Source organism: Leptodactylus fuscus, chromosome 2 (genome assembly GCF_031893055.1).
Source record: "Leptodactylus fuscus isolate aLepFus1 chromosome 2, aLepFus1.hap2, whole genome shotgun sequence".
NCBI classification, from domain to species: Eukaryota; Metazoa; Chordata; class Amphibia; order Anura; family Leptodactylidae; genus Leptodactylus; species Leptodactylus fuscus.
Genome location: NC_134266.1, coordinates 47,453,983 through 47,468,057, shown reverse-complemented (window position 1 = coordinate 47,468,057; position 14,075 = coordinate 47,453,983). Strand labels below are relative to the sequence as shown.

Sequence of the window (14,075 nt, the reverse complement as noted above, 5' to 3'; positions counted from 1 at the left end):
TAGTGTCCGCTCAAAATCTGTCACGGACACTAGCTGTGTCCGTGACACCTGTCATTTATTTCAATGGGCATCGTGCGTTCTTTTGCACTCCGTGCCCGTCCTTTCCTGTCCGCAAGTGAAGATGTCCGACTTCTCAAGCGGACAGAGGAACCCTGCATGCAGGGTTTTTCTGTCCGCTTGAGAAGTCGGACATCTTCACTTGCGGACAGGAAAGGACGGGCACGGAGTGCAAAAGAACGCACCCGATGCCCATTGAAATAAATGACAGGTGTCACGGACACAGCTAGTGTCCGCTCCTAGTGTCCGTGACAGATTTTGAGCGGACGCTAGGAGCGGACACTACCTGTCGGACACCAACGGTAGTGTGAACGCTCCCTTACAGTAGACAAAATTGTCATTTTAGGGGTCAAGACTGGACGTTGCTTGAAGTCGGGTGCAGTAAACACGACAGGAATGTGTGAAATATTTGCTTGGTGTCCACTAGAGAAGAGGCAAAAGCCACAGTAAGATCCTCTTAGATTAAGTTAAGATTTTAATCCGCTGCTTTTTCTACTTTTCTTTTTTTTTCTTTTTTTCTTTTTTTTTTTAAATCTACTTTTCGGTTCTGTTTGGATCTATAACATGATGCACATAACAGCACCCAATGGATACCACTGACCATAATAAGGTTCATCAGGTTTCCTTGTAGTGTCTGTTATTTTACTAAACAAAATAGCTTAGCTTGCTGTAGATGTGAACGTAGTCTAATATGTATCAATTATGGTAAAAGTCTTACATTAGAGACCATATATATGAGAGATCATATGAGAGACTGCATATTGATGCCTTGGAGCCCTGCGATACAGCTGTGAAAAATATCCATTTTTCACAGCCGATTTCTACCATGATCATATGACTCTAGGGTTAGTCTTCCCACCTACGGGTGCATTCACACGGAGGAAGTTGGCGCTGATTCTGGTGCGGGCCCCGTGTCAGAATCAGCACTGAAAAAAAAGACTCCCATTGACTTCAATGGGTTCTGTTTTCCATGCGGAACCCATTGAAATCAATGAGAGGATTTTTTCCCATTGATTTCAATGGATTCCGCGCAAAAAACAGAACCCATTGAAGTCAATGCGAGTCTTTTTCTTTTCAGCGCTGATTTTGACGCGGGGTCCGCACCCTGTGAATGCACCCTAAGGGATTCATCTCTCTAGGAAAATCTGTCCTTGGAGGCTCCTTTGGAATAATTGGCTAAAGCAATGAACTACATATACTGTATACATAGCATCTTGTTGAAACAGGTTCTAACATTTTTTGCAACCAAAGGTGAAATGACTTGATATATCTTGCTCTTTATTAATCTTCTAGCACATGAATATTTAAAACTCAATCCATGAGTTCTAATCTAGGGATATGTGACTGCAGATTTACAGAATTCCTTGCAGTCTGGCATAGACATATACAGTAGAAGTATAAATGATAGGAGTCCATAGACATCACATGACAAATAAATTACATTTTAGGTAAAATTATGCCCCAAACCTTGGAAGTGTAGCGAGAACAAGCACCAGTATTGCAGTTCTTTCTGATGTTCATCAGATTTTGGGGCTTTCCTTCTAACACACAAGGGATATATTCAATGCATTGAATGGTTTTGTAGATATGTTTGTATTATTAGACTATTTTGCTGATTTACATGTACTAATATGTTCTTTCTCTTTATTCTTAGAATACCAGTGCTGGGAAAAGCTGAGAACTTCACAGTCTATATTAAAAACTCCATACGCTTTCCAAAGTTCAAGTTTTCAAAGTAAGTGTCAGTTAGTGTCAGTTAGTGTCGGCTTATTTGCTATATTTTATTGTGCATTGTTATAGAGAAATGACAGTAGAATGGTTCCTGTTCCATTTGTGAATGAATTATGATGAAACATGAGCTGGAATTATCTACTTTATATACAAGGAGTGAACAAAAACAGCTAATAATATATTCATACAGAGCGACACTAACCCCGCATTCACACGACCAAGTATCAGCCTTGAAACTCGGCCTGTGTGTTAGTCATATTTACTGGCCTCAACAATGTGCCAGGTCTGGGATTCCTAGCAATACATGGATGAAAAGCCCCCACATGAATGCATCATTGAACGCAGTCTGATGGCTCTCGGATATCACTCCAAGAGTCATCCAAAGTCATCCAACTACAATCCACTGCAAAGGAAACATTCGGTCGTGTGCACGAGGTTTAACAGTTAACAAAATGCATTATCTGCATGTTCAGTACTATGATATTTGATTGTATTAGTTGTTTTATATGTTGTATGTTGTAAGTAGTCCAGTCTAGGTAATGCACTCTCCATAGGGACAGGGTATTCACAACCTGTTGTCACCACTAAGTGGAGCCTATGGCTTTCCTGAATACTGTGATATTATTAAAGGGGTTGTCCGGGATGAAAGCTAATTCCTACCCTAATCCAAAACACGCTCCTCCCGCCTACTTTCTAAATTACATAATTTATCGAAAATATATATTTATCCATATGACCGCCACAGGGACATTTTATGATTACCGGTGATGTTCCATTTCCCTTTTTCCAGAAATGGAATGTCCTTACCACTTCACCCCATCATACTTACCTCCGACCCCCCGAACGGACTACTGAACGCATTGCAAAGCAGTGTACAGTGAGAGCACACGAACCCCATAGACTGAAACGGGATCCGTGTGCTTTCCACGCGGTCTCTGCACGAGTCATGTGGAGAGGAAAGTAGATCGTGAACTACTTTTCTAACCACATGTTCCGTGCGGAGACCTTGTGGAAAGCACACAGACCCGTTATAGTTTATGGGGTCCATGTGCTCTTACTGCACACCGCTTGCCAATGCATTCAGTAGTCTGTTCGGGGGGGGGGGGGGGGGGGGCTGGGTCGGTCCGCATGCAGACTCCCCTGAACATATTACCAAAGAAGATGTGAACTAGGCTTCAGTCCTATTCAAGTGAATGAGACTGAGCATCAATACGCTGTGCTTGGTATGTAGTAAAAAGATAGCAGAGCTCATGTGAACACTGTGGTCTATTCACAGGTCTGATATTGACAACCTATCCTAAAGGTGGTTCATTAATACTTTAATCCTAAAAACCTCCTACAACAGTGTTTGTAGTGAAACCGAAGGTACACTTTGCAGATTAGGACTTTGCAATATAATTGTGTTTTTTTATATTTTATTTTGCTGTTATCCCACAGCACAGACCTGCCAAGCTGTGTGTGCAGTGAACTATACAGTATCCTGCTCTGGCTCGTGTCTGCGGTGTAGGAGCCAGAGCCATAGAGATCTTACTGTGCTTGTTGGTTTAGAAAAACAATTGTATTGCAAAATCCTACAGTATAATTGGTTTTCTATTGGTGGTATGTGTTAAGGGAGAAAGCTGTCAATCAGCAACTGGTGGGTGGAGGATTTCACATTTTATCAATACAACGCTGCGGAAAAAACACAGCGGATGCAAATGCATTATTGCAGAGTTTACCTTTCTGCCCTTATATAACTATATATATCAGTTGACAAGTATAACTGGCATGCTGCGATTTTCAAAAATGCAAAAATTTTCAGCAGTGTCTTTTTCTGCAATGTAAGGATATGATTAGCCAGAATCTCATACACTTTGCGGGTAAAAATTATGTGTTTTCGCAATGTAGGGCTTCAACCTTAGGTCCCTTGCAGAAGACTGGAGGTGAGTTCAGTGTGCTATCCAGGTTTTTCCCGGATAGGACACTGACCCATTCATTTCTATTGGCCCACACAGACGACCATGTATTGCACGGTTCTGTGCACGGGCTGACAGTCCAGGCCACAAAACTCAGGACAGGTCCTATTCCTGTCATTTTGCAGCCGTGCTTCTGTGGCTCCTATTTCCGGCAACTCCACCATCTTCTGCAAAGGGCCTTAGAGCTATGTTACAAGGCTGAGCTTGGGCTGTGAAACTTAATTTGTATATCCTGCAGATTTACTAGCCCAAATGCAGTTCAGGTGAACACAGTGTGCCACTTCAGTTCAGCTGAACCAGATTTGGGCTGGTAAAGCCATTCGATACAAGCAGCAAGTTACCCAGTCCAAACCTGACTATGGCTAAGGCCCCACTGGGCAGATACGCAGCGTTTTTGGGCATTGTGGAAACGCAGCAGAAAAAAACGCAGTACCAGCATAGTGAATGCAATTTTGTCTAATCCTAGACCCACACTGCGGAAAAAAACGATGCGGAAAAGCTGCATTTTTCAAAAACAATTGAGTTTTTGAAAAACGCAGCATGTCAATTATAGTTGCGGAAACGCTGAGTTTCTCCTCCATAGATTTCTATGGAGAGTGTGAAAAACGCAACATGATAAATGTGTTGCGGAAACTTCACAGAAAAGCATCAAAATCCGTAGACAAAATTCACTGTTTTGCTTGGTTGAGGCTAAGGTTTAACTCGAGCAAAAACACGATGAAAAACTCAACAGAAAACTCATATGAATTTCCGCAGCACAAAACTGAAAAACACAATGAAAACCGCATGTACATGTGTAGTTGTTACCGCGACAGAAAAAGCAGCGTTTTCTCTGCGTTGTTGCATTTTTTTTGCTGCTTTTCCGCCCAGTGTGGCCTTAGCCTATGAGCTCTTATAACCTACACAAGCTCACTGCAGAAAAAAACCCTGCTGCATGAAGCGTGTCTAAGGCCAGGGCCCCACGGGACGTAAACGCCGCGATTTGCCCACGGCGGAAACGCTGTGGGAAAAATCGCGGCGTTTTACAGTGCAAGCAAAGGGGATGGGATTCATGCGAATCCCATGTCCACTTTGCGGAAAAAAACGCAGTGTGGACACGCTGCAATTTGCAAAACCGTTGAGGCTTTGCAAATCTCAGCAATCAATTCAATCAATCAGCAGTCAATTATATCTATGGAAACGCCGGTGGCTTTCCCGTAGATATAATGTTAAGAGAAAGTCCCCAGAGGAAAACTCTGTGATCTTTCTATTAAAAGCGCTGTGGAAAGAACCGCAATGCGTTCACGCAGCGGTTCTTCCCGCAGCGCTTTAGTGCTGCGGATACGGCCCATGGGTCCTTAGCCTAAAACTGAGGCCCCACGGGACGTCCCGCAGCAAAAAAGCGCTGCAAGAAAAACTACATAGGCAACACATCGCAGTTCTTCCCGCAGCATTTTAGACAGAAAGTTTGCGTAGTTTTCCTCTGCGGACTTTCTGTTACAATAATACCTATGGGGAAACCACCAGCATTTCTTTAGGTATAATTGACATGCTGCGATTTCCAAAACCGCGCCGAAATTGCAGTGTGTCCACACTGCAGTTTTTACTGCAAAGTGGGCATGGCGTTCACTAGAATCCTATCCACTTTGATTTTACTGTAGAATGCTGCGATTTTTCCCATGGCATCTCCGCCGCTGGCAAATCACAGTCAATCCCATGGCACCCCAGCCTAACAATACTGCATGCTGCCTGCGGAGAGGTTATCAAAAATATCCTGACAATTTTCTCTAAAAACAAAGTATAAGTACCATGAACTAAACCGTCTCATGTTGGTTACAGTTAGCTTTCTTTTAAAGATAAGATGACCCCTTAACCATAGACCCTATTAAATGTATGAACCTCAAGGAGAGGGGGGTCCTTTGTTCTGGATTCCATCTATGAGTCAGAATGAGAATGAGCCACCATTATATTACATAGCAGGCCATTCATATTAAGATTCTGCAATAAAACAAAAACTAAAAAGAGAAGAACATCATATATATATATCTATATATATATATATATATATATATATATATATATATATACTGTATAAATATATTTCACCATGTATGTATTACATTCTCTCTTATAGAACCAACATTCTGAACACAGACGATGATTCATTTCTTAAGACGTGTCGATATAGTAAAGAGAACCACTACTGTCCTATCTTTTACCTGGGAAAAATTGTCTCGTGGTCCGGAAACAACTTTCAGGAAATGGCACTGGAGGTAAGTGACATTAGTCTATATTCTTATGGAAGACTGATAATACTAAGAGTCTAATGTGGCCACATGAGGCTATAATATACTCACATATTTAGATGAAGATGCTCCAGGATTGTTATATCATGGGGAATACAAGTATTTAACAATACAGACATATCAGGAGAGCTAACAGCTCCTCTTTGAGACCGGGGTCCCATGTTGTGAAAAAGATGACGATGCGTTTTACAATCTCTGGCTAATCCCATCTAACTTTGCAGTAAAAATCTGCACCAGAAATACTGCGAATAAAAAACACTTGGTAATCGCAACATGTCAAATATACCTATGGAAACGCTGACATTTTATGTATAGGTATAATAGGGGCAGAACAACTGCAGAGGGAAACTTCTTCTCCTACCTTTCGTTGTCTTCTCCGCGCCACCGTTCGCTTGAAATTCCGTTTTTTTCTCTGTATGTAAATGAGTTCTCTTGCAGCACTGGGGGCGGGCCATTTTCTCGTGGCCCGAACGTGTTAGTTAGAAAAAATGTGTTTAAAAGATAGGATCCCTTTAAGCAGGGGCACACCTCCTGTGTTAGGCTACATTTGCACTACTATTATTACAGTCTATTGCTGTCATCCATCATAACATGACATAGATGGGACTCCTCTATATGTGTCCACTCCCATTGACTCTAATGTACACAACATGATGGACACTTTCTTCCATCTTGTTTACTTTTTAATAATGGAAGTCCAAGACTTTTTCTTCCATTAGAAAAGTAAAAAAAAACAATGATACAAGAAAGCTAATGTCATGTTTTTACATGGGACTGAATGTAGACAGACACCCGATGGAGTGGGCTCCATCTGCATCTGTTACTTAATGTCCATTGCTTTCATCCTGTGACAGCAACGGACATTGATCAACATAGTGTGAATCCACCCTTGGGGCGCATTGATATATTGTTCTATTTCAAGGGACTGTAACAAAAGTTAAAGAGAATCTATTAGTTTATGAATAGCACCATTTGGGGCACATGTATCTGTTTTGACTTGTTTGTTTCATTTCCGATATATGCCATCAGGGATTGGAGATGGATGCTGTAAATACTTTAGTTTTGATCATTTAGATGATGCAGGGTGTTGACAGCAGCATCTAATGGGTTAAACTGTGATCTCTGCTGTCGCTATGGTAGACTGGCTGTCACAGCTTCTGTGTTCATGTCATCATTATACTGTACATTTAGGGCACCAGTCCCAAACGCCGGTGCGGGGGTAATTTGGTAATGAGGAATACTTAATAGTTGGCGACACATTGCTGACACTACTAATATTAGTAATGAGGGCACTCTGCTGTCAATCCAGTAATGGAATGGGCAGTGCTAGTAATAAAATGTATTGTAAGCCTTTCCTGTGCCAGCCATCTAAACTCTGTAGTCCTCCATTTTTTTTCTATAATGTTTTTGCTGTGTTTTCCTTTGTGTAATTTTTCCCTATTAAATCTATAGGGAAACTGCTCAAGATTCTGCAGCTAAAATCAACATGTTGTGTTTTACAAAAAATATGCAGTGTTTTTTTTTCCACTGCATTTCCACAGAAGCCAAAATCGCTGCATTTTGCATGGATCCTTAGCTTTAAAGAGATAGCATGCACGAGTATAGGTCAGACCTGCAATTCCAGACACAGTCGTGAAAAAGATTGGTGCTGTGAATCATAAAAACACAACCCATGATATATTGTATAATTAATCAGCACATAATTTAGTATATAAAAATAAAATCATATCTATATCTGCAGGTACATGAACCCTTAGTGTGAAGTAGGATTAATCACTAACATACTGTAGAATTTTTAACATCAATGCTGCCCTCTAGTGGGACTATGAGGTGCTACATGCATGTATATAATTATTTCTATTCAAAATTCAAAATCTATGATCGACTACAGGAAATTTGCTTTTAGAAAATGTCCCCATGTCAGTCGCACCTGCCGTAGCAGCAAAATGAACATTATAACCTAAAGATGAAATATACTTCTATTCCCAGGGTGGAGTCATTGGCATTCAGATAGAATGGGACTGTAACCTTGACAGAGACGCCTCTGAGTGCCATCCCCAATATTCATTTACTCGATTGGATAATAAATTCACGGAAAAAACTGTTTCCTCAGGATACAATTTCAGGTATACATGTCTAACTAGACTACAAGTTCATTTTACTGTACAGATTCAGATATTGCCCTTATGATGCTGTCCTATAGTACATGTAACATGTATGTATGTAACACTTAACTCAGTCCTTTTTACTTTGTACCATATGTGATTACACAAAACTCTATAAGATATATACACACTACTATGCAATGAGCAGAATAAGTGACTATGTCTTGGCATATAGAGATCTCTATATATAGGGACCATATAGGTTATCTCTGCAACCCCAACAGCTATACAGCTTGCACATGTTCTGCAGCCCAATAGCTACATGACTTACACCTATTTTGTACCCCCATTAGCTACATTCTTATACATGTTCTGCACCCCCATTAGCTACATTGCTTACACCTATTCTGCGCCCCCATTAGCTACATGACTTACACCTATTTTGTACCCCCATTAGCTACATGGCTTATACCTGTTCTGCGCCCCCACTGGTTACATGGCTTACACCTATTTTGTACCCCCATTAGCTACATGGCTTATACCTGTTCTGCGCCCCCATTAGCTGTATGGCTTATACCTGTTCTGCACCCCCATTAGCTACATGGCTTATACCTGTTTTGCACCCCCCATTAGTTACATGGCTTACACCTGCTCTGCACCCCCATTAGCTTCATGCCTTACACCTCTTCTGCACCCCTGATAGCTACATGGATGCTACCTGTTTTGCACCCCCGATAACTTCACAGCTGCCATCTGTTCTGTTCCCCCTATAGCTACAAAATATCATCATATTCAGCTGGGCAGAGAAAACTCTTTAATAAACACATTAGTCATAAATGGTTTTTACTGTTATGTTCAAAAGTTTTTTCCAATGTAGTCTCCAAAGAGACAGACGTATAATAGTGACTACTGACCGCCGCTATGATATTAATGTCTATATGTCTTTCTCATTTAAGGTATGCAAAGTATTACCGTGATGCTAATGGATCCGATTACAGGACTCTGATAAAGGCTTATGGTATTCGCTTTGATATCATGGTGAATGGAAAGGTAAGTCTAATATACAACAATGCAGACAATGTAAATAACAGGGCTATCTATTAGAGGTCAGTACTGAACCCTACCATGGTATAGACACCATACATGCAGACTATGTACTTCTTATTGGGCCCTTGAAAATTGAAGCTATAACCAAAATGATACTGGTCAAATCCAGGAAAAATTCATGGGAAAGTCCTATCCAGGTGAATATGACCGAGTTGTAATACCAAGCACCGCCACCTTTATGGATGAGTCTCTATACCTGTGTAGACAGAGTAGAGGACATGGTGTTAACTAACATACCATCGTCTCTTCACTGTGTGAATCGGTGGGGGTAACAAAAATCAGTCCACCACTGACCAAACATTGGTGGTCTGTCCTGAAGAAAAGTCTTGAAAAGTATATGGCTATATGTTCTGTAAAAGGAGCTTCTGCCTTAGATATTTGTGGCATATCCACAAAATATGCCATCAATATCTGATAGATCCAGGTCACATTCCTAGGACCTACAAGGTGTCCACCAATCCCTACTCCTAAAAGGTGAGGCTGGTGTCTGCTGTCTTCGTTCACTTCTATGGGAGTTACAGAAAGGCCTGCTCATAATGCTGTGAATGGAGAGAGCCTGGGCACGCCAGCTGATAGCCACCCCCTAGGCTGGGTCATGGTCCATGAAAGCCTGTATTGAAGATGTGTAAGCAGGGGCGGATCCAGGGCCGGGCGAGCCCAGCGGGGCCCCGCAGCAGGGCCCGGACTTAACAAAACGCAGGTCGGGTCAGTCGGCAGGGAAATTGCCGAGGGCCCCAGCACTTGCACTTCTCTGACTGCCCTCTGTCAACCAATGAGAGGGTGAGGAGAGCTCAGAAGGCGGAGCCTATCGCTATACAGAAGATGAACCCTGCCATCTTGCATCTTGCACACATTAGAGGGAGAAGAGGAAGCTTCGGCAAAGTGAAAGTAAAGAAAGAACGCACAGGTACAGGCTGGAAGGGGGAGAGGGGTTACTATGCCTATTAATGTCAGGCATTTGGAGTTATTCATTTAGTTTTGGTAACTCCATGTGCCTCATATTAATAGCAACTAACCCCATCATGTCCCTCACATTAACCCCCTGTGTACTTCACCATAAGGGTTACTGATATGTGAGACATATGGGGGTACTAATCATGAAGATACTTCATTATTACCTCCATGTCTCTCACATATCAGTAACTCTTATGTGAGGCACACAGGTGGTTATTGTGAAGGACATGATAGGGTTAATTGCTATTAATATGAGGCACATGGAGTATCTTAGGGGGCGTTCACACTACCGTCAGTGTCCGCTGCTAATGTTGTTCAAAATCTTGCACGGACATTAGCAGCGGACACTAGATGTGTCCATGACATTCTGCATTCATTTAAAGGGGCTCTATCAGCAAAATTATGCTAATAGAGCCCCACATATGCGTGAATAGCCTTTAAAAAGGCTATTCAGGCACCGTAAATGTTATATTAAACCCCGGTTCCATTTTTAAATAAAAGCATTAAAACATATATGCTAATCGTACCTGAACGTGCACCATGGGCGGGGATGCACCATGCTACGTCATCTTCGGGCACGCCTGCCTCTTCTGTCTTCTTGTAGTTACACCCTCTGGTTCCGTGTCTTCTTCCGTTTTCTTGTCTTCATATCCCACGCCTGCGTAGTAGCGCTTCCCTCCGGAGCACTACTGCACAGGCTCACTTGCCAGTCCCCGTAGAACTATACGAGCGTACTGCACACTTGCAAACTGCCATTAAGTAAAATGGCAAGTGAGCCTGCACAGTAGCGATCCGGAGGGAAGTGCTACTACGCAGGCGCGAGATTTGAAGACCTCAAGCCGGAAGAGGACCAATAGGAAGCCGGCAGAAGAGACAGGACCAGAGGGTGTCGCTCCAAGAAGACAGAAGAGGCAGGTGTGCCTGAAGCTGACGTCGCATCGTTTATCCCCGCCCATGGTACACGTTCGGTAAGATTTGCATATATGTTTTTATGCTTTTATTTAAAAATGGGACCGGGGGTTAATATAACATTTACGGTGCTTGAATAGCCTTTTTAAAGGCTATTCACACATATGTGGGGCTCTATTAGCATAATTTTGCTGATAGAGCCCCTTTAAATTGACATTGGGTGCATTGTTTTACACTCCGTGCCTGTCCTAAAGATGTCCGACTTTTCAAGCGGACAGAAAAAAACTTGTCGGGTTTTTGTAAGTAGGGCCCCGCCACAGTCAATTGCCCAGGGCCCCGCAAAGCCTGGATCCGCCACTGTGTGTAAGGTGGGAACACCCCTATAATATTCTTGATACAAACATAATAAATGGAACACATAATGGGGTTGACTGGTTTAGAAACTCATTTTGAAGCGCCCACATTGGGGTACATGCACACAGGCAGATTTTCAGTGCAGATTTGATTATGGAAAATCCACAGCAAAATACTCTAGCATTTAAGTCATTGGGATTTTCTTGATTTTATGTACACAATGCAGGGGTTTTTTTCACCCAGAGATATATGGAGTTAATTTTAAAATCCAAAGGCAAATTTGGTGCGAATTATAGTAGATTTTGGAGCAGGTACGGTAGCCTAAGGAAGTTAATGGAACTTATTATATAATGGAACAGATGATATAATAAGGGACTACAACCAAGAAATTCACTAGTATATAGTACTCTCAGTGTATAGCACTCACTAGTATATAGTATGGGAAGAATATGCAAATCTGTCTCCCAAGATGTAAATAGGGAGACAGTGCCTCTGTTATGCTGCCCTCTATAGCAAGCAACCCTGAACAACATGCCCAACTTCCCAGAAGCCTTCACTGCATGATGCGAGGTTATAACCAAATTAGTTTCTCAGCTACGGACGGCACCGTTTCTGTCTCGGCTACAATCTGGTCTTTTAGCCTCTCACTTAAACCAAATCAATTCTCTCTAGGCTGTGCTGATGAAGTCCAAAGAAACAGAAACGGTGCCGTCCGTAGCTGAGAAATTGATTTGGTTATAACCTCGCATCATGCAGTAAAGACTTCTGGGAAGTCGGGCATGTTGTTCAGGGTGCTTGCTATAGAGGGCAACATAACAGAGGCACTGTCTCCCTGTTTATATCTTGGGAGACAGATTTGCATATTCTTCCCATGTTCCCTTGCAGTGGAGCAACTATGGCTGTATAAGTCTCCACACACCTGAGAAGGTGGTCTCTCCCTAAGGATAGACGTTATCCCCACAATCTAGTATATAGTACTCTCAGTGTATAGCACTCACTAGTATATAGTACTATCTAATGTATAGCACTCACTAGTATATAGTACTCTCAGTGTATAGCACTCACTAGTATATAGTACTCTCTAATGTATAGCACTCACTAGTATATAGCACTCTCTAGTTTATAGCACTCACTAGTATATAGCACTCTCTAGTGTATAGCACTCACTAGTATATAGCACTCTCTAGTGTATAGCACTCTCTAGTGTATAGCACTCACTAGTATATAGTACTCTCTAACGTATAGCACTCACTAGTATATAGTACTCTCTAGTGTATGGCACTCACTAGTATATAGTACTCTCTAGTGTATAGCACTCACTAGTGTATAGCACTCACTAGTGTATAGTACTCTCTAGTGTATAGCACTCTCTAGTGTATAGCACTCACTAGTATATAGTACTCTCTAGTGTATAGCACCCACTAGTATATAGTACTCTCTAGTGTATGGCACTCACTAGTATATAGTACTCTCTAGTGTATGGCACTCACTAGTATATAGTACTCTCTAGTGTATAGCACTCACTAGTGTATAGCACTCTCTAGTGTATAGCACTCTCTAGTGTATAGTACTCTCTAGTGTATAGCACTCTCTAGTGTATAGCACTCACTAGTATATAGTACTCTCTAGTGTATAGCACTCACTAGTATATAGCACTCTCTAGTGTATAGCACTCTCTAGTGTATAGCACTCACTAGTATATAGTACTCTCTAGTGTATAGCACTCACTAGTGTATAGTACTCACTAGTGTATAGCACTCACTAGTGTATAGTACTCACTAGTGTATAGCACTCTCTAGTGTACAGTACTCTCTAGTGTATAGCACTCTCTAATGTATAGTACTCACTAGTGTATAGCACTCTCTAGTGTATAGCACTCTCTAGTGTATAGCACTCTCTAGTGTATAGTACTCACTAGTGTATAGCACTCACTAGTGTATAGCACTCACTAGTGTATAGCACTCTCTAGTGTACAGTACTCTCTAGTGTATAGTACTCTCTAATGTATAGTACTCACTAGTGTATAGCACTCTCTAGTGTATAGCACTCACTAGTATATAGTACTCTCTAGTGTATAGCACTCTCTAGTGTACAGTACTCTCTAGTGTATAGCACTCTCTAATGTATAGTACTCACTAGTGTATAGCACTCTCTAGTGTATAGCACTCTCTAGTGTATAGCACTCTCTAGTGTATAGTACTCACTAGTGTATAGCACTCACTAGTGTATAGCACTCACTAGTGTATAGCACTCTCTAGTGTACAGTACTCTCTAGTGTATAGTACTCTCTAATGTATAGTACTCACTAGTGTATAGCACTCTCTAGTGTATAGCACTCACTAGTATATAGTACTCTCTAGTGTATAGCACTCACTAGTGTATAGTACTCACTAGTGTATAGTACTCACTAGTGTATAGCACTCTCTAGTGTACAGTACTCTCTAGTGTATAGTACTCTCTAATGTATAGTACTCACTAGTGTATAGCACTCTCTAGTATATAGCACTCTCTAGTGTATAGTACTCTCTAGTATATAGTACTCTCTAGTGTATAATACTCTCTAGTGTTTAGCTCTCAGTAGTATATATTACTCTCTAGTGTTTACCACTCACTAGTAT

General features: G+C 41.6%; 1 protein-coding gene across 6 annotated transcripts in view; it reads left to right on the top strand.

Moving 5' to 3' along the window:
• P2RX5 (purinergic receptor P2X 5) overlaps positions 1-14,075 on the top strand; it is a 43,250-nt gene that overhangs the window by 25,398 nt on the left and 3,777 nt on the right. For all 6 annotated transcript variants that reach the window (XM_075263776.1, XM_075263774.1, XM_075263773.1 and 3 more), the window contains 5 exons: positions 404-503; positions 1,712-1,792; positions 5,857-5,995; positions 8,018-8,154; positions 9,090-9,183. In XM_075263776.1, coding sequence (XP_075119877.1) covers positions 404-503; positions 1,712-1,792; positions 5,857-5,995; positions 8,018-8,154; positions 9,090-9,183 — 551 coding nt within the window. The remainder of the gene's footprint in view (positions 1-403; positions 504-1,711; positions 1,793-5,856; positions 5,996-8,017; positions 8,155-9,089; positions 9,184-14,075) is intronic.